This window comes from Adelges cooleyi, unplaced genomic scaffold (genome assembly GCF_023614345.1).
Source record: "Adelges cooleyi isolate 19-005CV unplaced genomic scaffold, UGA_ACOO_1.1 ACOO_flye_CR_arks_rails_tigmint_CR_PRNA_167, whole genome shotgun sequence".
NCBI lineage: Eukaryota > Metazoa > Arthropoda > Insecta > Hemiptera > Adelgidae > Adelges > Adelges cooleyi.
The window spans coordinates 3585912-3609589 of NW_026095824.1; the positions used below are offsets into that span (position 1 = coordinate 3585912).

General features: G+C 29.8%; 4 protein-coding genes across 9 annotated transcripts; 1 reads left to right on the forward strand and 3 right to left on the reverse strand.

Moving 5' to 3' along the window:
• Nucleotides 1–3348: 3348 nt before the first annotated feature.
• LOC126832845 (uncharacterized) lies at nt 3349–4428 on the forward strand. Its single transcript, XM_050563860.1, has 4 exons — nt 3349–3464; nt 3788–3820; nt 3941–4030; nt 4136–4428. Exons 1-4 carry the CDS (start codon nt 3437–3439, stop codon nt 4390–4392), a joined length of 408 nt encoding a protein of 135 aa, XP_050419817.1. The 5' UTR covers nt 3349–3436; the 3' UTR covers nt 4393–4428.
• Nucleotides 4429–7174: 2746 nt separating this feature from the next.
• LOC126832844 (uncharacterized) lies at nt 7175–14011 on the reverse strand. The gene is made up of 11 exons (XM_050563859.1): nt 13988–14011; nt 13670–13754; nt 13541–13570; nt 13438–13467; nt 13267–13335; nt 12717–12749; nt 12598–12633; nt 12380–12430; nt 12039–12071; nt 11442–11531; nt 7175–7529 (listed from the first exon to the last, which is right to left on the reverse strand). The coding sequence occupies exons 2-11, from the start codon at nt 13746–13748 to the stop codon at nt 7279–7281; spliced, it is 702 nt and encodes a 233-aa protein (XP_050419816.1). The 5' UTR covers nt 13749–13754; nt 13988–14011; the 3' UTR covers nt 7175–7278.
• A 2105-nt stretch (nt 14012–16116) lies between these two features.
• Nucleotides 16117–18993, reverse strand: LOC126832842 (uncharacterized). Of its 4 annotated transcripts, XM_050563854.1 has the most exons (9): nt 18803–18993; nt 18249–18336; nt 18150–18179; nt 18043–18072; nt 17832–17900; nt 17153–17203; nt 16797–16829; nt 16587–16676; nt 16117–16481 (listed from the first exon to the last, which is right to left on the reverse strand). In XM_050563854.1, exons 1-9 carry the CDS (start codon nt 18824–18826, stop codon nt 16228–16230), a joined length of 669 nt encoding a protein of 222 aa, XP_050419811.1. In that variant the 5' UTR covers nt 18827–18993; the 3' UTR covers nt 16117–16227. The 4 variants fall into 4 exon arrangements, with proteins under 4 accessions (XP_050419811.1, XP_050419808.1, XP_050419810.1 ...); XM_050563851.1 differs by having other exon boundaries at nt 18150–18336; XM_050563853.1 differs by having other exon boundaries at nt 18150–18557.
• A 180-nt stretch (nt 18994–19173) lies between these two features.
• On the reverse strand, nt 19174–21887 carry LOC126832843 (uncharacterized). Of its 3 annotated transcripts, none has more exons than XM_050563856.1 (11): nt 21768–21887; nt 21586–21673; nt 21472–21501; nt 21364–21393; nt 21168–21236; nt 20630–20662; nt 20511–20546; nt 20292–20342; nt 20032–20064; nt 19667–19756; nt 19174–19575 (listed from the first exon to the last, which is right to left on the reverse strand). In XM_050563856.1, the coding sequence occupies exons 2-11, from the start codon at nt 21665–21667 to the stop codon at nt 19325–19327; spliced, it is 705 nt and encodes a 234-aa protein (XP_050419813.1). In that variant the 5' UTR covers nt 21668–21673; nt 21768–21887; the 3' UTR covers nt 19174–19324. The 3 variants fall into 3 exon arrangements, with proteins under 3 accessions (XP_050419813.1, XP_050419814.1, XP_050419815.1); XM_050563857.1 differs by having other exon boundaries at nt 21747–21865; XM_050563858.1 differs by lacking the exon at nt 21168–21236.
• Nucleotides 21888–23678: the final 1791 nt, after the last annotated feature.

Genomic DNA, 23678 nt, shown 5'->3' on the forward strand with positions numbered 1-23678 from the left:
ATCGAGTAGAATCAACACACCATTTTCCAACTTGAAAATAATTTTTTGAAAAATATTGTTTTAAGACTTATGTAGATTATGTTTTTTAGATTCAGCTCTTCGGTATACAATAAAAACCAACATAAGAAATTATTTTTTAAATAAACCGTTTGTTATAATTGTTTGGGGTTTTGCTATGCTATGGTATCTCAATATTATTTCTCATAAGTTTAGAAGTATTTCGATTATTTTATAAGACGTTTTAAATAGAAAAATACAAATATCATAATAATGTAATTATCATAAGTGTTCTATAAAACTGCATGTGCAGAATATACATACATATATATAATTTGTAATATCACATATTTCACAGTTATGATAAAATCCATTCCTTATACAAGTTTTATCTAGTGCTTATGCAGTTTTATTTCAACCCAACAAGCTCCAGTAAAAAGAAAAAGTGCATTAAATATAATACAAAATCGCATGAAGCGAATATACCTAAAAATTGATTTGAACGTAATCTAACAAATGACTTTGCCATAATTTTTAGACCAAAAATACTTAAATTAAAAAAAAAAGCCATCACATTAGGGTCGTTGTGTAGCAAGGGCGGAGCTGTAAAAACTTCTTTAGAACATAAAAAGTTAAATTTTATAAAAGTATTAATATTTCCCAAAATCTATATTATACACAATTAACTTGCCCAGCATACGTTATCCATAACTCCAAACCCAAACAAAACATCTCAAAATATTTAACCTAACCTAACCATATTAATTTTACTTTTCCTTTTTTTTTATAATACCGAAGATATTGAGGTCGGTGTGACCACAGAACTGTGGGAACTATTGGGACTTAAATAAATGAATTCACTCTTAACAAAAAGCTTTGATAAGTTTCATTGTTGCATATCGGTTGTAATAATTGCAAAGACAATAATATCATAATATGTGATTAAAATTGTGTTTTTAGTAATAAGGTGGATATCAAGCTGATTTCGTTGGATTAAACACACCATAATTACAGGCTATGATTAACGGGATGCATTAACTGGTGGTAACAAGTCCCACAATTTTACAGTTTATATTTTTAAAATTATTAAATGATTGTTGTCTACTCCAGTAAGGGTACAGTTGTTCGAATCGTCAACCACAGCAGATATTATATATGAATTTCGGTTTATTATAATTTTGAATAATCCTATTAAACGACACGAATCGCCAAATGTGATCTCGCTGAAATCTGGTCCGGGTAGAGCTTTAAAAACAAAAACAATTATTCTAAGTATATCAAGTCGTATCATGTTTTAAATATTTGTAGCACATCTTTCTCATTTATTCATTGATGTAAGTATATTAACCTAGATAGACGACTATGCATTTTAACGTATACTCAAACATGAACCTTGACCGCCATATGCATTTGCGGCAATGTTTACATTATGTTATTAATATTTTACTATGCTAATGATTTATAGGCTATACTTACTTTAAGGTATATTATAATTTATATATCACAAGAATAAAATATTGATAATATAATATAAACATTGTCGAATAAATAAGTTGTAGCTAATAAAGTCATATATCTTCTTAACCACATAAGCTCTGTTACAGGTAAAATATGATCTGCAAAAATGAATAAATCACCTTGTTGATAGCAATTTATAACAAAATAAATTGTTGCTCGTGATGTAGTTCTAATACAAAACGAGCAGGAACAAGGGGTCGAAGTAGATTGCTTTTTCCAACTGAGAATTTATTCGAATCATAACAAACTTCTATACATTATCTAATAGTTATATTAAAATTCTATCAATAATCTAATCCTTAAAGGCCATTTACGACTATCGAATAAATTCGTGCATACTGGAGTTTGTTGGAGTTTCCGGAACGGTGATAGCTGTAACCCAAAAATATAAAAAACCAAATAATAATTCAGTAAATAAAGACCTTATAAAAAATAATTATATAAATAATGAATGACTATTGAACTCGAGACGAATTTTATCTTATTTTAAACGAATAAGTAATTATAAAATTCGTAACTTATATACACAAAAAAAAACAAATTAGGTTTTATTCTTACTTTCTAATATTTATTTTTGCATAACAGTGTGGTACTTTATGTGTTCTAAAATTAAACAGAGAAAAATTTGTATGTATATTGTTTCCTCTGAACATATTGCAATGTATAAACAATTACAAGTTCATTTTAATCATATATATACTATATACAGAGTGATCAACTTATCGCGAAACACTCAGTTTCTCACAATTTGTATTTGTTTTTACCCCCCACCTACCTTAGTTTTTTTTTTAGAAATTTTTGAAACTTAAATGGTAACGCATACATTTCATTAACTTTATAAATTGAGAATAATGTACTAAAAATGTTGACTGGTCGATAACCCGTTTGGGACAACCTTCTATCCTCACATTTCTCTATCGTTTTCCACCTGCACAATATTGTACCAGATGCTGAACACCTAGAGTAAAAAAACATTAGGTTTAAATAATGAAAAAAATGCAAATGTATTTAATTATAAGAAACTGAAATTTTTAAATGCAAATCGGTCTTCTACATAACATAGTATAGTAGCCAAAGAACTCAAATCTCTTCACAGAATTGAAATTAGACCATCCTAAGTAGTCGAAATTTTGTCTGACTTTTTGGTTTAAAATAAACCAAAATAGTTACTGTTACTCATAGAAATTTTTTTTGTTTAATTAAAATTATTCCTTAACTCTTTACAAATATACCAGTAACTTAATTGACATGGTCAAAATGTAATAAAACCACTTTTTTCTTAAATATTGCTCATACAAAACTCCTTACAAATAGACCGCGTGCAATCCTCTTAAAATAAAAAGAAGATCTTTCTATTGGATCATCAATATAATAGGATACTGAAGTGAAAACTAATTTTGACCTATTATCATCAAATTTACTTAAACCATTCAACCAAATTTTTTCAAATGAAAACTACAATAATTTCTAATGAATATTTTAACTATTTGACCAAGTTGGTTTCGTATAAAACTGGAAATAAGTCTAGTTAAAATTTCTACTATTTGAGGTTGAGTTTTTTTCGTTTATGAAAAAGTGTAAAATACAATTCATTTTACATAACTTAAAAAAACTCCTGGATTTGGCTTTTATGATGTCTATTATACCAAGTAATAATTTTCTTTGCATTTTATAAAAATATTTCTAATATGTACAGACACTCAGTATACAATTTTACAACTGGAACGTAATTACTAATATATTTTATATTTATAATAATTTGCACATGGCTATATATTATAAGTGTACTTATATATAACTGAAATTAATATGTAATGCATATGTTTGTTTATACATTGCATGTTAATATTTATCATAAGAAATAGTTTACATACAAATTTTAAATTTTTTAATTTTAGAACACATAAAGTACCAAACCGATATGCGAAAAGAAATATTAGAAGCCACCAGTAAGAATAAAACCTAATTTTCTAATGTATATAAGTTACGAATTTTATAGTTACTTAGTTTAATATAAGAAAAAATTCGACTCAAGTTGAATAGTAATTCAGGAATATGTTGTTTGATTAAATTTTGATGGCTGTTAAAACATAATTAAAATCGTTAAAACCAAATTCAGCTACTAGAAATAATTTCAACATACACAATACTTTACACAGATTAATTTGTATAAATAATCTTCTTTCTCAGAGTGTCTTTTTAAGATAAAAATAAAAACAGTTTTTTTATATTTTACTGAATAATTATTTGTTGTTCTAAATTTTTGTTACAGCTCTCACCGATCCGGAAGTTCAACCAAACTACAGTAAGCACGCATTTATTCGACAATCATAAGTAGCCTTTAAGGATTGCATTAATAAAATGTATAAAAGTCGTTTGTTAACAACGAGTTGCTACCAACAAGGTGTTTTATTCATTTTTGCAGATTTTGATAGCATTGAACTGTCAGGTCTTATGCTGATCAGAAGACACATGACTAAAGGAGCTACATCTTATTTAATCCTCAGCAACAGATGTAAATATTCGTACATTTTTTATTTTTTTTTATATATACTGTCAAAGTGAATAAAAGGACAATGTAAAAACTGACTGAGTCAAGTAATCGTTTATATTTTTGAAGCTTTACCCGGACCAGATTTCAGCGAGTCGACATTTGGCGATTTGTGTCGTTCAATTGGAGTATACAAAAGTATAATAAACCCAAATTCATATTATATAATATCTGCTGTGGTTGACAATTCGAACAAGTGTACTCTTACGGCTGTAGACAACAGTGTTAGCAAATACAAGCCCATCAACAGAAATGTTTACCGAGTGGACGTCGATCCAGCTATAAAACTTAGTAGAGAAGTAGAAGCTAACCAGAATATTGAGTAGACCAGAAATCATAGGTATAATTCATCAAAACTTACATTTTACCGTTGTTATTATATTAAAATAACTTGTACTCTCTGTTCTAATATTGAAATTGTCAATGAGCTAAATTTGTTTCATAACAAATGGTTTTACTTATAATTACAAACATTTTTGTCGCTGTTTGTTGATTTATATTGAAATAGAATACTTTTTATGGTACATATTTTTTGGATTAGCGCGTTTTAGGATGTTTAAGCCTTTTTCCACGACCAAAACTACTCACCATCTATTCCTCTAACTGTTCTCGTTGGTTATTTTTATCTACCTAATTAAACAAATTTTAACATTAAACACAGCATATTCCACGATGCCTGTGGCAATGTAATCAATTCATAATAAATATCCCTTGGAATTGCTACATTGGGTACTTTATTTTTAGACAGCGGTTTCTCTCTAATGTAACAATAATCAAACGGGATTTATAATGAATTCTTGGTATCGGATAAAACGGTCGGCTATTTGTAAAATGGCGCTAGTGTATAAAATATAAATGCAAATAGGTCTTCTACATAACATAGTATAGTAGCCAAAGAACTCAAATCTCTTCACAGAATTGAAATTAGACCATCCTAAGTAGTCGAAATTTTGTCTGACTTTTTGGTTTAAAATAAACCAAAATAGTTACTGTTACTCATAGAAATTTTTTTTGTTTAATTAAAATTATTCCTTAACTCTTTACAAATATACCAGTAACTTAATTGACATGGTCAAAATGTAATAAAACCACTTTTTTCTTAAATATTGCTCATACAAAACTCCTTACAAATAGACCGCGTGCAATCCTCTTAAAATAAAAAGAAGATCTTTCTATTGGATCATCAATATAATAGGATACTGAAGTGAAAACTAATTTTGACCTATTATCATCAAATTTACTTAAACCATTCAACCAAATTTTTTCAAATGAAAACTACAATAATTTCTAATGAATATTTTAACTATTTGACCAAGTTGGTTTCGTATAAAACTGGAAATAAGTCGAGTTAAAATTTCTACTATTTGAGGTTGAGTTTTTTTCGTTTATGAAAAAGTGTAAAATACAATTCATTTTACATAACTTAAAAAAACTCCTACAAAAAATAACATAAACATACATAAATTGTTTAAATCAGTTAATTGTAATTAAAATATGATAAAATATCGAAAATGAATGCTGTAGTCTTTAATTTAAGTATTTTCACAGTCTTTAAGATTAGGTTTCTTTAAAATGCATAATTAAACACATTTTAACAATAAATCTACAGCCTATTCCATGATGCTAGTGGCAATGTAACCAATTCATAATTAATATCTCTCGGAATTGCTACATTGGGTACCTACTTTATTTTTAGAAAATGGTTTATTTCTAATGTAACAATCAAACGGTATTTGTACTGAATTCTTGGTATCAAATAAAACGGTCGACTATTTGTGAAATAGCGCTAGTTTGTAAAATATAATACATAATCGCATGAAGCGAATATAATAATGTCGTTTGGAACTCAATCGATTGGTTTTGGTCTTTCATATAAAATGTGTACAGTCGAATGTGCGAAACGTGCACCTGTGCACAAGGGTTTATATATAACTACTGTAACATCATTGTAACAGATAAACTTGTCATCTTCGCCGTATTTGAACCGCTTGTTTATCATAGCGAATCTTTGGGCTATAAATATAATATTACAAAATAATTCAGAATACAAAATAAAACAAAATAACAGTTATGACTTAAATGATTAAATAATTAAGCTTGAACAAATAAAGTAAATCCCTTATAGTTGGCATAATAAAAATGTGTAAACTGTACAACAACAATGGTACCTACATCTTTTTTATCATTATGAGGAAAACGGTGAATACCTATAAAACAAAAATTTATAAATTTTATATTTTTATCCATAAAATATCATAGTTAGAAACAAGAAAAAACTTCACTGAGAAAAATAAATATTCATGTTTTAAAAAAAAAATAACAATAAGAATCAATTTAATATATAACTATACAAATTTGCTTAAAGAATAACCAACGCGACTGAGTCTAATTCAACTTGGCTAAAATTGTGAGACTGGTCGCTATTTGGACCCAAGTTAGAGGTAACAATTTATTTTTGATGAATGAAGTAATATTTTATAAGACACTCAAGAAATTATTGCTATAGTTCTAAGAGCATGTCTTATTAGAATCGCCTTGGCATGTAAAAGTGCAATCAAGAGTTTCAGGACTTTCTCTGATATAGGTAGTTTATTTAGCCTAAAAGTTGTATATCATAACAGAATAAATAAAAAGTTAAAACACTGCATAAACGTATTTTTTTTATAAAATTTGTTTAAAAAGTTCTCCAAAAATTGAAAACAAAAAAGGTCTACATACCGACACCGACTTGGCAAAAAGGTATTTTTTAATAGATAGCCAAAAGTTCCTGGTAGCCTCTCCTATTAAACGTTTAGGTGTTGCTCAATCTATAAAAAAATTGTGTCACAAAATATTGATACCAGATCAAATAATATAATTTTTCAGGTCACCGTGATGGTCAGTATGCACTAGGTTAGGATAGAAAATACCAGTCTGCTCGATTGGTAGTTTATTCATTAATGCTAATATTCTGGACAACTGCTAATAACCATAACCATATTATGAATTGTTTTCAGGTAGGGATAGATGGAGAGGAATTTTTAGTTGTGACAAAAGGCTTAAACGCATAGCAACAAAAATGTTTGTAATTGTAAGCAAAACCGTTTTTATTGGAAATAAATTTAGATAATTGACAATTTTTAATATTAGAACAGAGTGCACAAGTTATTTAAATATAATAAAATTGGTAAAATACAATTGTTGATAGGTTTCACCTATGATTTATGGTCTAATCACACATACTGGACACTCAATGCTTGGCTACGGAGTAATATATGTGGATCGGTGTCTACTCGGTAAACACGGCCTTTGATAGGCCTGTATTTGCTAACATTATTGTCTGCATCGGTTATAGTACAAGTATTCAAATCACCAACCTCAGCAGATACTGTATATGAATCGGGGTTTGTTATACTTTTGAATAGTCCTACTAGACGACACAGATCGCCAATTCTGGTCTCGCTGAAATCTGGTCCGGGTAGAGCTTTAAAAATACAAAAACAATTATTTTAAGTAAATCAATACGTTATGTCACGTATTAAATATTCGTATCACTTCTGTCTCGTTTATTCACAGATGCAAGTATTGTTAGTCCTAGATAGGCGACTATGCATTCTAATGTATACTCAAAAATAAAGCTTGGCCGCCTTAAGTGTAGCGATGGCATGGTTCGATTCGACGCAAGTCGGTAATGGAAGAAATACAAATATCGGTAAAAGCATTTTATTGAATGAACGAAATGTGCATAAACAGTACAATAAGTATAATATAATATGGGGTATACATTTTTAGCGTGATATTTGTTTATATGATAATATGATAATATGTAATATATTTATAATACGATATGAATTCTGTAAGATATAACATGTTTGTATTAGATCTGTAAATTACTCATTCGTTTCAAATCCAACACAAGTGCAACGTTTGCGAGATTGGTCCGAATTTCGTCAACAGCAGTCATATACCATAGCAGTTGGTGTAGTATATAATCACCGTCCATTTTAGATGCAGACGATCCAGCTGCTTCGACATCGGTCGACTTCGAGATCGGTCTTAATGTATGATCCGGAATCGAAAGCACTATACCTTGGGCTATTGCGCTAGACGACCCTTTTTGAATTCCCAAATAGTATTGTTCTGCTTCGATTGTACCAATAAGTGCGCTTGTATTAACCAAAGCATCACCTCGGAAGTACTCTTGTACATTTTCCACAATCATTTGGTAATTTCGGTATAGTGCTAACGGCAAAAAATCACTGCCTATAATATTTAACGCATTCAGCAGTACATCCATTTTGGAACAATATTGCCGGAAATTGTTACTCGACGCACTACTAGACTGGAGAATCATTTTCATATATTCGTACACTATAAACACAATGGCTTTGATCACGACCAATTGGTATTTGCCAAGGTATTTCGGATTGATGTTGTTCCTCGCTACGTCGACAATTTCGGTGATTTTTTTGTGTTCGCCTTCCCACGAAACGTTTAGCTCAAGCAGCATTGACAAACTGTAATCTCTATTCAAAGCCCTCTCTAAAATTTCGGTCATCAACAACTTTTCAATTGTATAATCGTTTCTATCGGTTTGGGATCCACTCGGGACAGCTTGGTATGTTTTCAAATTATCCCTGATGATTCCCTCGACGCATTTGATCAGCTTTGTTTTGTCATTTCGGCCAACATCGCTGCTACATTGACGATCTATATTAGCCAAAATCTCCTTTGTAAACTTCTCTCGAGGCGATCGTCTCGGGCAGCTATGCACCGTATAATGTTCGATTAGGTTTATGACAAAACGGTTGTATCTTTTTAACGCGTCCAATTTAGAAACCGTTATCGGTGCTCTGCTGTCGAACAGGTTGCCGTTGCTCAAGTATAGTTTCATCGCTAGAATTGAGTCAATTAATTTGCGGTTGCCATTGTTGTGTGGATAAGTCGATTTTAGTGTGTCCAGTGTAGTAACCAGCGAATGGTCGAGTACGCCTCTTATCGATCTGATCGATCTTATCAACGAGTCAAACCAAGATTCCAATTGCGTGTCTGTATCCATATTATTTAAATCGAACATTGCTTCACACTGTGATATTATATAATCAATTAGTATAAAATGAACAACAGCAACATTAGAAAACCTACAATTTTTATCTTTTAAACTGTTCAAAATTGGGATTTTCGGCCTTGTACTTTCACGTTCCGACAATAAAGTATGATTAATCTGTAACTTAGAGGTGTCGTATTGCAAAAAACCTACTTCTTCAAACTCATAATCGCACAACATTTTATTTACTTCTATGGATGTTTTTATGTCAGGCTGCATGGCTAGTAAAGCGTTTGAAAATTGATTCAACGTGTTCGTCATCGCTTCCGCGTTTCTTGTTTTATCTTCTGAAATAATCTTTTCAATCGCATCCTCAGTGAGTTGCGAACCTTCAAAAAGATATTTAACCGGTTTATTGCTGTTTACCATTCTTTGATAGAGCAATTTTCTGAATTTCGCGTGTAACGATCCAGGAAAATTAAGACCCTTCAAAAATGTTAAGGCATTATCCATATCCGTTTCTGTGGCCTTGTTTATCGTGGTCTTGGATCTTGCGGACCTTTCGGTTATTCGACTGATGAAATAAAATATCACCGAGGCTATACACTGGAACGCCACTGTCTGACTTTGTGTTATGATTTCCGAACGACCATCTTCCACTAAACGTACGACGGCGTATGCCTTTAAAAACGAATCTGTGTGATCAGACTTTACACGCATGTATCCCATTGTAATCATTTTTTCACTATAGTGTTCGTGATCTATTTTGATTTCCCAAATATTGGGCAACACTAGGTTTCTCGGATCCAAGTGCTCGCTCTGAAAGTGTGTTTCCGGTAAATTGAATTCGTTTAGGATTTCGTCAGGGAAACCGCCGTCGGCTTGGTGTAAACGATCCACGTCGAAGGCCGACCACGAACAGTTCAGCACCGCAAACGTCTCGATCAAGTATCGCGTGTACAACTTCATGTTGATGAATATTCTAAACAAATCTTCCATGAGTTCATTTACTCCGTCTTTGATGTTGCTCAAAAACGTGTAAAACGACATTAGGGCGTTCAACACGTTTTTGTCGGCTCGTATGTTAAACCGTTTTATGAAATTCATTGCCGTCGTCAACATTTGAACGGCGATTGGTTGCAATGACTTCAACTGCAACTGTATCGTGGCCAAGCCTGCGAAGTACATATGTTTTCCTTGCCGTTCGTTTTGAAGCAGATTACAATCGGCATAATCGTCATCCGCTCTTTGTATCAAACCGACCATTTTCGAAGAGTACAAACAGCTCAACGCGGTAAAAGACATGTCGGCACGCCAATGCTTTGGGTCTGCACCGAACGTCTTGCCCAGTGAAGTGATTTCGCCGTTTTTCCATATGCCAACATCCTTGAGAGCGGCTATACCGGGTATTTGATCCAAACCGTTTAGGTCTCCCATCGCCACTCGGTCGTTTTAAAATAGTGCATAACAGTATTACCTGGACAATCGACGAACAAGCCATTTGGGTTTAAACCGTCACACCAACGTTGTTTTTCGCTGCTAGTGGATATGCTGAAATGCGTTGGAATACTTATCGTACAATGAAGAATAATTCTTCGACTGACGTGGTTAAAAAATTAACAGTTTAAACAACTTTCCGCCAATAAACAAATTTCAATGCGTATCGATCGATACGTCATGCTGTCAGAAAAACCGCGAGCTGAGCAAATAGAAATGTATGGTTTGTAAAGTCGCTAACGTGTGCTGATGTATAACCGCAAAAATGTGCATACGAAACCGAGATAATTTGCATTGAACAAAATAATATATTTCGATTAATATTAAAAATTTATAATAACAGAAAAGATACATTTCTAGCGGACGATTCTTAGGTTAACCGTTATTTTACGTGTTATGTTAGGGTTGATCGTCTGTCTATGAAAATTTATTTTCATAATTAGGTGCCCAAGTATGGTAATTAAAAATATAATGAAAATATTTTCATTCCATTTGACTGTTGATTCAATCACACATAGCAACACCCACATATTGACTACGGTCAAAGTGTAATTTCCCCCTGTTTTTTGGGTTTAATAAAAAAAAAGTTTGACTATAGACTAAGTACCATTCTAGATCTACCCTATGAGATATTGAGTGGCCCGTGATAAAACAATCGCCCTGTATGTATATATGTTTTAAGCCTTGGTCATTAGCTATTGGTTGATTGGTTTTTAACGTGGATATTTTATAGGGCTGGATATAAGAAATTCAAATCCTAGTACAGTATTTACATTGACCATTTATCCTCTTGTACCGCAATATATAATATATTTAAACAGTTTAAAAAGCAAAACTTATGCGAATGTTTACTTTTATTGTTGAGGATTAAATAAACTGTAGCTTCTTTAATCAAAAATCGTCTGTCCCGTTTAAGTTCTGGATATAAATTGTCATCAAAATCTGTCAAAATTAATAAATACATTTACTGATAGCAATTTATAAAAAAAAAAAATGTTGCTACTGATGTAATTCCCTATAAAGAGGTTTATTACTGAACGTAACGACAGTTGGAACAATCGTTTCTGGTAGGGTCACCCTAAATGGTAGAGAAAATAATGAGTAAAGAAACTAAGTAAAACCAAATCGTGGTGTCTCATTCAAAATGGGCAACTGATTTTTTTTTTAATGAGAAATATAATAAACGAATTCTATGAATGTGTATTATCTAATTATTAAGGGTATTGGAGCACTGTTTTTAAGGAGTTTTGTATAGGCAATATTTGAGAAAAAAGAGGTATTAATAAATGTCGACCATTTTAATTCATTTTCCGGTTAATTTGTGTAAGCTTTAAGTTAATATTTTATATTTATATAATTTAGTAATAGTTATTTTGGCTTATTTTAAACGAAAAAGCTAGACAAAATTTACACTACTTAGGATGGGCTATAGAATAAATAAGTGATTACTGTAGTTTGGGCGAACTGGAGGCACGGCGAGATCTGTAACAAATATATAAAATAATTACTAAGTTACAAAAAACCTGTTTTTATTTTTATCTTAACTATGATTATTTATAACTGTTAATCTGTATACAATATTTTGTATCTTGGAATTATTATTTCTAGTACCCGCGATTGTCTATAACGATTTAAATAATCCTCCAAACGTTCATCAAAACTTTAAGCAGAAAGCCTATTGCTGAGTCACACGATATTGAACTCTAGTCGAATTTTAACAAATTTTTTAAACTGAGTAATTATAAATTTTGTAAATTATATACATAAAAAAAATTCCGTTTTATTCTTACTGGTGCCTCTAAATATTTCGGTTTGCATATCTGTCTGGTACTTTATGTGTTCTAAAATTGTATAATAAAATTTTTAATTTAGAAAATATCTTATGATAGTTATTAACATGTAATGTATGTAAAAATAGACATATTGATTTCAGCCACAAGTATCATGTACACTTATGATATCTGTGTAAATTATTATAAATAATATAAAATATAACAAAAGTAATTACGTTGCAGTTCTGGTATGGTGAAATTGTCTATAGACTCTGAAATCAAAACCGAAAACATTTTATACCGAGTGTCTGTACATATTAGAAATATTTTTATAAAACGCAAAGAAAATGATTACCCGGTAAAATAGCCATCATAAAAGCTATATCCACTGAAATTAACACAACATAAACTGATTATTAAACGATATTAGATTTGATTTTCTTTTTCTACTTTATGTTAATTAGAGGCAGAAAAAATTTGTATTCCCCTTGTAGGAAAGTCATTGAATAGGACACGATTCAGTGTCTTTTGATCATATGGTTTTATGTATCATCGTTTAGATTCGAATGCCCCTCTCCTGTTGTCCCTTGTCTCTTGTTCCCAGTTTCCACAAGTTCACTTACACTAAATATTAGTAATAAGACCGGTGAAATTCAATTGAAAAATCAAATATTATTTACATCTAATCTCTTATCACTCATCCCTTATCAGCTGTCGCTTATCATGATTTCATGGTTGCACATGTGTCTCTTTAGATTATGAATAAACCTTTTAAGTATTTATATTGCTGATTAACTTCCATAGAAATACTATGTTTGTTGTACGATATTATTATATTACATTTAAATTCCACTTTCTACTAGCAGGTTTTATGTGTTGTATTTTTAATATATAATTATAACTACCCATCGAATATCTGTAGGTTCTCTGGTCAGTTGCACAAAGAATATATTTAATTGCATTATGTAATTTTTCTAGAATAAACATAAAATGGTTAAAAAAGTTTTAAAAAGTACCAATTAAAAGCATAAGAGACATCAAAGTCTCAATAGTATACTAATTTAAATATAATTTACTTTCATGGAAAGCCAATCGGATTTGGTTATCTGTATTCAATTAAACATATGTATATTATTTGAAAATTTACATGTTATTTTGTTAGAAAAAAAAATTACTGACTTGTAAAGACAACCTGTTTCTTATAGTCCTCTGTAAATTAAGTTAAATATTGAATATTTTGTTTAGATTTTCAACAAACTCGACTAGATACTATGTGGGTAATAAGTCCAAAAAGGAATATAATGTTACCTTTAAAAACTGCCAGAACGTTAAAGGCATGTACTACCTTTGCAAAGGCAAACGCTATTAAAATGTAGTAAAAATTCATTTTTATCTGAAAATAATAAGAAAAATACGATTTTCATTAACTATTATTATAGTTTGCTCATTGTATTTTTAAGTTGAAAAATGGTTTGATGGTTTTACATAATTGAGCCAACCCTATCTATTTAAAAAAAATGTCTGGTCTAGAAACTAGAAAGTAGTACAAAAATACAAAAAAATAGAAAATCAGAAGATTAAATTAAAGTCTACTTACAATTATTTAAGTTTGGTGGTGTTACTTACTATATTGATTTTAATGATACACCCTATAAGTCAAAGATGGACAAAATTAACAATATCTTGTTGAGCTATTTGTGATGATGTGAATTTCTTGTAACTAGTCTGGTTAGGCTTATCGACAGAAACATAAAAAAATAATATATTTTGTAGAATTGACTATAACTAAAATGTTCCTTCTTATGATATATTATATTGCTTGTAGAATACCAACAAATATCTGTTATTGCTTATTTACATTGCCAGTGGCGATGTAAAGTTTTCTGTTAGAAACATAACAAAAATTGAACATTTGATTAAATACAAAATTGCCATAAATCACTTTTGTGTATCGTTCGAGTTTTAAACCGAATTATTTTTTTGTATAGTTGTGCTTTACATTCCAGTAATTTATACAATAATAGTGTACTATATTAAATATGCATGACGCAACTTTTAGTTTAAGTAACAAAAGTCCTGGTTAATTGAACAAAATATAATTTTATGTTCACATTAAGCCAAAGGTCAACGCAAACAATAACCGAGTAACTTGATAAAAACCATTTTGAAATTAAATATATTATTCATGTAGGTATCTCCACGTTTCTCACAGCCTATAATGTTAAATGTAACAGCTTAAATTAAAATTTGTAAATTACTGTTACAGTAGTTTTAATGTAAGCCCGTGTGCACAGGTGAACATTTCTCACATTTTTTTATGAAAAACCAAAACCAATCGTTTGAGCTCCAAACGACACTATTATAATATTCGCTTCATGCGATTTTGTGTTATATTTTATACACTAGCGCCATTTTACAAATAGCCGACCGTTTTATCCGATACCAAGAATTCAGTACAAATACTGTTTGATTGTTACATTAAAAATAAACCATTTTCTAAAAATAAAGTAGGTACCCAATGTAGCAATTCCGAGAGATATTAATTATGAATTGGTTACATTGCCACTAGCATCATGGAATAGGCTGTAGATTTATTGTTAAAATGTGTTTAATTATGCATTTTAAAGAAACCTAATCTTAAAGACTGTGAAAATACTTAAATTAAAGACTACAGCATTCATTTTCGATATTTTATCATATTTTAATTACAATTAACTGATTTAAACAATTTATGTATGTTTATGTTATTTTTTGTAGGAGTTTTTTTAAGTTATGTAAAATGAATTGTATTTTACACTTTTTCATAAACGAAAAAAACTCAACCTCAAATAGTAGAAATTTTAACTCGACCTATTTCCAGTTTTATACGAAACCAACTTGGTCAAATAGTTAAAATATTCATTAGAAATTATTGTAGTTTTCATTTGAAAAAATTTGGTTGAATGGTTTAAGTAAATTTGATGATAATAGGTCAAAATTAGTTTTCACTTCAGTATCCTATTATATTGATGATCCAATAGAAAGATCTTCTTTTTATTTTAAGAGGATTGCACGCGGTCTATTTGTAAGGAGTTTTGTATGAGCAATATTTAAGAAAAAAGTGGTTTTATTACATTTTGACCATGTCAATTAAGTTACTGGTATATTTGTAAAGAGTCAAGGAATAATTTTAATTAAACAAAAAAAATTTCTATGAGTAACAGTAACTATTTTGGTTTATTTTAAACCAAAAAGTCAGACAAAATTTCGACTACTTAGGATGGTCTAATTTCAATTCTGTGAAGAGATTTGAGTTCTTTGGCTACTATACTATGTTATGTAGAAGACCTATTTGCATTTATATTTTATACACTAGCGCCATTTTACAAATAGCCGACCGTTTTATCCGATACCAAGAATTCATTATAAATCCCGTTTGATTATTGTTACATTAGAGAGAAACCGTTGTCTAAAAATAAAGTACCCAATGTAGCAATTCCAAGAGATATTTATTATGAATTGATTACATTGCCACAGGCATCGTGGAATATGCTGTGTTTAATGTTAAAATGTGTTTAATTGGGTAGATAAAAATAACCAACGAGAACAGTTAGAGGAATAGATGGTGAGTAGTTTTGGTCGTGGAAAAAGGCTTAAACGTCCTAAAACGCGCTAATCCAAAAAATATGTACCATAAAAAGTATTCTATTTCAATATAAATCAACAAACAGCGACAAAAATGTTTGTAATTATAAGTAAAACCGTTTGTTATGAAACAAATTTAGCTCATTGACAATTTCAATATTAGAACAGAGAGTACAAGTTATTTAAATATAATAACAACGGTAAAATGTAAGTTTTGATGAATTATACCTATGATTTCTGGTCTACTCAATATTCTGGTTAGCTTCTACTTCTCTACTAAGTTTTATAGCTGGATCGACGTCCACTCGGTAAACATTTCTGTTGATGGGCTTGTATTTGCTAACACTGTTGTCTACAGCCGTAAGAGTACACTTGTTCGAATTGTCAACCACAGCAGATATTATATATGAATTTGGGTTTATTATACTTTTGTATACTCCAATTGAACGACACAAATCGCCAAATGTCGACTCGCTGAAATCTGGTCCGGGTAAAGCTTCAAAAATATAAACAATTACTTGACTCAGTCAGTTTTTACATTGTCCTTTTATTCACTTTGACCGTATATATAAAAAAAAATAAAAAATGTACGAATATTTACATCTGTTGCTGAGGATTAAATAAGATGTAGCTCCTTTAGTCATGTGTCTTCTGATCAGCATAAGACCTGACAGTTCAATGCTATCAAAATCTGCAAAAATGAATAAAACACCTTGTTGGTAGCAATTCGTTGTTAACAAACGACTTTTATACATTTTATTAATGCAATCCTTAAAGGCTACTTATGACTGTCGAATAAATGCGTGCTTACTGTAGTTTGGTTGAACTTCCGGATCGGTGAGAGCTGTAACAAAAATTTAGAACAACAAATAATTATTCAGTAAAATATAAAAAAACTGTTTTTATTTTTATCTTAAAAAGACACTCTGAGAAAGAAGATTATTTATACAAATTAATCTGTGTAAAGTATTGTGTATGTTGAAATTATTTCTAGTAGCTGAATTTGGTTTTAACGATTTTAATTATGTTTTAACAGCCATCAAAATTTAATCAAACAACATATTCCTGAATTACTATTCAACTCGAGTCGAATTTTTTCTTATATTAAACTAAGTAATTATAAAATTCGTAACTTATATACATTAGAAAATTAGGTTTTATTCTTACTGGTGGCTTCTAATATTTCTTTTCGCATATCGGTTTGGTACTTTATGTGTTCTAAAATTAAAAAATTTAAAATTTGTATGTAAACTATTTCTTATGATAAATATTAACATGCAATGTATAAACAAACATATGCATTACATATTAATTTCAGTCATATATAAGTACACTTATAATATATAGCCATGTGCAAATTATTATAAATATAAAATATATTAGTAATTACGTTCCAGTTGTAAAATTGTATACTGAGTGTCTGTACATATTAGAAATATTTTTATAAAATGCAAAGAAAATTATTACTTGGTATAATAGACATCATAAAAGCCAAATCCACTGAAATTAACATAACATAACTGATTATTAAACGATATTGGATTTGGTTTTCTATTCTACATTCTATAAATTCAGTAGAATAATAATGATTATATACTTTTAAGAAAAGACATTGGATAGGAAAAAATTCAGTGTTTTTTGATCAAATAGTTTATGGTAACATCAGTATTTTTTGTCAGAACAATTGTCTTAATATTTTTGAATAAAGCTCTTTAATATTTATATTACTGATAAACTTGCTTAGGAATATTATGATGTTGTGAAATTATTATATTTTATTTAAATTCCTATTTCTTGTAACAGGTTTTATATAATATACATTTGTTTAATATGTAGTTATAACTACCCATCGAGTATTTGTATTCTCCCCGTTCAGTTCCACAAATAGAAAATTTTATTGCATTATCTAATTTCTCTAAAATAAACAAATAATGGTTTAAGTTATAAAATATAGGTACCAAATAAAATCATAATTGATATTTTTCAGAGTAAAAGCACACCATGCTATAAGTGGTGATCATTTCTATACACCTATACTAATTTTAAATATAATTTACCTTGGTAAAAAGCCTTCCGGAAGTGGTTATCTGTATTGAATTATTTTTAACATTGTATTTTATTTGAAAACTTAAATGTTATTTTGTTAGAAATAAAAATAACTGACTTGTATGGACAACCTGTTTCTTATATTCTTCTGTGAAGTAAGTTAAATAATGAAAGTTTTGTTTAGATTGTGAACTAACTCGAAAAATAATAAAGTTACTTCCGAGTTTTGCCAGAATATCAGTAAAGGCAAAAACTACGTTTACAAAGGCAAACGCTATTAAAATGTAGTACAGTTTCATTTTTATCTGCAAAATACAAGAAGGAAAATAATAATTTTTATAAGACACAATCGTCAATTTACTATTAGCTGATAATTAATTTTAATTAATTATAGGTGTTTTTATGTCAGGCTGCATGGCTAGTAAAGCGTTTGAAAATTGATTCAACGTGTTCGTCATCGCTTCCACGTTTTCTGTTTTATCTTCTGAAATAATCTGTTCAATCGCATCCTCAGTGAGTCGCGAACCTTCAAAAAGATATTTAACCGGTTTATTGCTGTTTACCATTTGTTCGATAGAGCGATTTTCTCAATTTCGCGTGTAACGATCCAGGAAAATTAAGACCCTTCAAAAATGTTAAGCCATTATCCATATCCGTTTCTGTGGCCTTGTTTATTGTGGTCTTGGATCTTGCGGACCGGATATTCGATCCAAACCGTTTTTGGTCTCCCATCGCCACTCGGTGTTTTAAAATAGTGCATAACAGTATTACCTGGACAATCGACGAACAAGCCATTTGGGTTTAAATCGTCACACCAACGTTGTTTCTCGCTGCTAATGGATATGCTGAAATGCGTTGGGATACTTATCGTATAGTGAAGAATACTGACGTGTACTGCCGAATACTTCGACTGACGTGTTAAAAAAATAACTGTTTAAACAACTCACCGCCAAAAAACAAATTTCAATGTGTACCGATCGATACGCCATTGAAATACTGTCAGAAAAACAGCAAACTGAGCAAGTATGATTTGTAAAGTTCCTAACCTAACCTGGACCATATTATGAATCTTTTTCAGGTAGGGACCGATGGAGAGGTGTTTTGGTTTTGGCAAAAGGCTTAAAAATGTAGCAACAAAAATGTGTGTAATTATAAGCGAAACTGTTTATTATGAAATACATTTAGTTATTTGACAATTTCAACATTATATCGGAGTGTACAATTTATTTCAACATAATAAAATTGGTAAAACCAAATTTCTGATAAATTACAACCCTATGGTTCCTGGTCTACTCACACATACTGGATACTCAATGCTTGGCTACGAAGTAATATATGTGGATCGGTGTCTACTTGGTAAACGTGGCCTTCAATAGACCTGTATTCGCTAACACTGTTGTCTATGGCAGTTAGAGTACAATTATTTGAATCGTCCACCACAGCAGATATTATATATGAAACTGGGTTTATTATACTTTTGAATAATCCAATTAAACGACACATATCGCCAAATTTGGTCTCGTCAAAATCTGGTCCGGGTAGAGCTTAAAAAAAAAAATTATTTTATTTTAATTTGCCTATTTTACCTTTTTAGTTAGGTACTAATTTTATATAATATGCAAAGCGAATATTTACATTTATTGTCGAGGATTAAATATACTGTAGCTTCTTTAATCATAAATCTTCTATCCCGTTTAAGGTCTGAGTATGAATCATCATCGAAATCTGTAAAAATTAATAAATAACCTTATAGTAATTTAAAAAAAAAAATTTGTTGCTTCTGATAAAATTCCCTATCATGTGTTTTATTACAGAACGTAAAGCCAGCTGGAGCAATCGTTCCTTGTAGGGTCACCCTAAATGGTAGAGAAAATAATGAGGAAGAAAGCTAAGTAAACCCGAACTTCATAATTCGAAATACAACAAAAACGACTTATATAAGTTTTAATAATCTAATCCTTTAAGGGCTATTTACGACTGTAGAATAAATGGGTGATTACTGTAGTTTGGGCGAACTCGAGGCACTGTGAGATCTGTAACAAATATATAGCATATTAAATAATTATTAAGTAAAAAAAACCTGTCTTTATTTTTATATTAAAAAGTCACTCTAAGGAAGAAGATTATTTAGAACAGTTAATCTATGTACAATATTGTGTAACTTATTTAACTATTTACTTATTAAAATTATTTTATTTTAAACTAAGTAGCTATACATTTTACAAATTATATACATAAACAATTTCGATTTTATTCTTACCGGTGGCTCTAAATATTTCGTTTTGCATATCAGTCTGGAACTTTATGTGTTCTAAAATTAAAGAATGAAAAAATTTAATGTAGAAATTATCTTATGATAGTTATTAACATGTAGTGTATATAAAAATAGACATATTAATTTCAGCCACATAATATATGTACACTTGTAATATCTGTGTAAATTATTATAAATAATATAAAATATAACAAAAGTAATTACGTTGCATTTGTGGTATGCTATAACTGTGTATAGACTCTGAAATGAAAACCGAAAACATTTTATACTGAGTGTCTGTACATATTAGAAATATTTTTATAAAACGCAAAGAAAATTATTACCCGGTATAATAGCCATCATAAAAGCTATATCCACTGAAATTAACATAACATTAACTGATTATTAAATGATCTTGGATTTGATTTTCTTTTTCTACTTTATACTAATAAGAGGAAGAAAAAAATCCGTGTCTTTTGATCATATGGTTTTATGTATCATATCAATAATCGTTTTGCTTCGAATGCCCTTCACTTCCAATTACCTCTCTCTCCTGTTGTCTCTTTTCACTTATTCCCTCTTTCCACAAATTCGTTTGCACTAAATATTAGTAACAAGACCAGTTAAATTCAATAAAAAAAAAATCAAATATTATTAACATCTATCTCTTATCACTTATCCCGCTCAGCTGTCGCTTATCATGATGACATGGTTGCTATGTGTCTCTTTAGATTATTGAATAAACCTTTTTAGTATATTTATGACTGATAAACTTCCATATAAATACTATGTTTGTTGTATAATTATTATATTACATTTAAATTCTTATTCCTACTAGCAGGTTTTATCTATTGTATTTTTTTAATATATATTTATAACTACCCATCGAATATCTGTATATTCCCTCTACATTTCCACAAATAACATCTTTAATTGCATTATGTAGTTTCTCTAGAATAAACAAATAATGGTGTGAGTTATGAAAAATATATCAAAAAAAATTCATTAGAGTAAGAGTTCTCTGTGCTATAAGCGGTGAACATTTTATATTAGTATACTAATTTTAAATATTATTTACCTTGATGGAAAGCCGATCGGATGTGGTTATCTGTATTCAATTATTATAAACATATGTATAACATTAGAAAATATAACTGTTATTTTGTAAGAAATAAAAATTACTGACTTGTAATGACAACCTGTTTCTTATGATCCTCTGTAAATTAAGTTTAATATTGAATGTATTGTTTAGATTTTGAACTAACTCGAGTGGGTACTATGTCAAAAATGATAAAGTTACCTCTAAGTTTGGCCCAAATGTTAACAAAGGCAAATGCTACGTTTACAAAGGCAAACGCCATTAAAATGTAGTAAAGTTTCATTTTTATCTGCAAATATTAATAATTTTTCTATGAGACACAATCGTCCATTAACTGTTAAGTGAGAAGATTTCAGTTTTACAATGATTTAGAGTCTACTTGCAATTTTTGTACGATCGGTGATGTTACTAACTATAATGATTTAAATGTTACAATGTATACTGTTAACAATATCTTGTTAATGTGGATTTCTTGTAACTAGTCGATAGGCTTATAAATCGATAAAAACTTTCAAATATAATATATTTTACAGGTATTGTCTATGTAAACAAAGCTGTCTTATTTTTTTCATTATGATTTTATGTTAACATTAGTCTGACATGAAGTATAAAAAATTGTTTAAACTAATATTTGCATTATACTGTTTAAACAATTTTTTTGTGTACCCAATGAGTTGCCATAAAGAGATAATATATTTTGGATGTTAAGAGTAGGTACCTGTTTTGTGAATACACTTAAACACGAATTTCCTCGGAAAATAATTACAATTTGTATAGTTTTTTGTTTTACATTTTTGTGTACAGTATTATAATATTAAATTTATATTTTTAATATCATTACGAAAATGTAATAATTTGTGTTTAATCTAACCAAGTCAGTTTGACATCCCACTTTAATACAAAAAACAACATTTTAAGCACATTGTTTCCTTTGCTATTATTTCAACCGATATGCATCATTTGAACTTATCAAAGCTTTTATTTAAGAGTTAATTCATCCATTTAGGTCCCAATAATTCCTACAGTACTGTGGCCACAACAACCTCAATACGTTCTGTAATAAAAAAAAGGAATAATACTATTAAAATGGCAGTTAAATATAAAAATAAATATGATTTTTTCAAAGTCCTCCTGTCGATCAAAGATCACACCACCGTTATATTCAATTACTATCACATCTTTACTACTAGATGTATATCTGTAGTATACTATCCTAGCTAGGCGTTAACTACTAAAATCGTTTTTTCAGATACAGAACTGAACGTCTCTCAATTGCCAAGACTTTAATAACTTAATTTATGAGGAAAATAATAAATACATAAAATTAACAATAATGATTGACGACGTGACGTCACTATATTGATTAGCATGCGGTGAACTGACAGCCCTAGTTAAGGGATTTTGCTCTTTTATAAATATAAAAAAATCTTAGTATATTTTCTTATTGGTCATGTCAAGTTTTGTGTCCCTATATAACATAAAACACAACACAACCGTGGGGTATGCCTACGAATTGATTACAAATTTTGCTACATTTAAATATTTAATTTATGTAAACAGCAGCTGAACCAACGAATTGAACATGGCGGCTTGTCGGTATTCCTAAAAAAGTAAGTAAACTCGCGGTTTGCTCTGTTTGCTATCATATTTTGTATGAAATACTAAAAATAAGGCAAATTAAAACTTTGACATCAACAGTCAACAGCTGTATGAAAAATATTTTCATCATAATCTAACCTAAACGTCGACAAACCTAAAAAATATCTTAAACCCTTTCCTCGAGGAGGGGTAGAAACTTTTTTTTTATTTTCCATTTCCTAGCAAATCCCTTAGGTCTGAAAACTAGACTAAAAGTTGACCTAATGCGAGGTTAGGTTAGGTTAGGATTGTCCACGGTGTCCACAGATTAGCATCAAAGCGTTTATTTGAAAGAGATTTTATCACGTTTAGTAGTTATAATAATTCCTGTCGACCTGTACCTCCCCTTTCCCGCTATGTCACGACCCCGCATTGTACTGACTTAAATTATTTTTAATTTTGCTTGTTTGCTCAGCTTAAGAGGTATAATATACGTTTTAAAATGATGTATTGCCTTGTTGTTTTGTTTCGTTATTAATTTTTGTTGTAAGGCGATGAATAGCTGTTGACATAACAAATTAATCACATTTAAAATTTAAAAAAAAAAATAGATACTTAGATTTGTATTTAGTGGTTTAAACTATTGAATCTACTATTTATCTTAGGATGCCCCTGCACTGTCACAAGTGTCAGGTGTGTTCTAATTAATAAACTTC

What these genes read in the sequence shown, in the direction of transcription:
- LOC126832842 (XM_050563851.1), bottom strand. Translation starts at nt 18,826, where the DNA reads ATGGCTTGTTCGTCGATTGTCCAG. An exon ending in CTTGTTCGTCGATTGTCCAG is followed by an intron (nt 18,337 to 18,802) that starts GTAATACTGTTA and finishes TGTATTTTGCAG; the next exon opens with ATAAAAATGAAACTGTACTA. An exon ending in CCGGAAGGCTTTTTACCAAG is followed by an intron (nt 17,901 to 18,042) that starts GTAAATTATATT and finishes TGTTTATTTTAG; the next exon opens with AGAAATTAGATAATGCAATA.
- LOC126832845 (XM_050563860.1), top strand. Translation starts at nt 3,437, where the DNA reads ATGCGAAAAGAAATATTAGAAGCCACCA. An exon ending in AGAAATATTAGAAGCCACCA is followed by an intron (nt 3,465 to 3,787) that starts GTAAGAATAAAA and finishes TTTTTGTTACAG; the next exon opens with CTCTCACCGATCCGGAAGTT. An exon ending in TTTAATCCTCAGCAACAGAT is followed by an intron (nt 4,031 to 4,135) that starts GTAAATATTCGT and finishes ATATTTTTGAAG; the next exon opens with CTTTACCCGGACCAGATTTC.
- LOC126832844 (XM_050563859.1), bottom strand. Translation starts at nt 13,748, where the DNA reads ATGAATTTTTACTACATTTTAATAGCGTTTGCCTTTGCAAAGGTAGTA. An exon ending in CCGATTGGCTTTCCATGAAA is followed by an intron (nt 13,336 to 13,437) that starts GTAAATTATATT and finishes TGTTTATTCTAG; the next exon opens with AAAAATTACATAATGCAATT. An exon ending in TTTAATCCTCAACAATAAAA is followed by an intron (nt 7,530 to 11,441) that starts GTAAACATTCGC and finishes GTATTTTTAAAG; the next exon opens with CTCTACCCGGACCAGATTTC.
- LOC126832843 (XM_050563856.1), bottom strand. Translation starts at nt 21,667, where the DNA reads ATGAAACTTTACTACATTTTAATGGCGTTTGCCTTTGTAAACGTAGCA. An exon ending in CATTTGGGCCAAACTTAGAG is followed by an intron (nt 21,502 to 21,585) that starts GTAACTTTATCA and finishes CTTAATTTACAG; the next exon opens with AGGATCATAAGAAACAGGTT. An exon ending in TAGCATACCACAAATGCAAC is followed by an intron (nt 20,343 to 20,510) that starts GTAATTACTTTT and finishes CTTTAATTTTAG; the next exon opens with AACACATAAAGTTCCAGACT.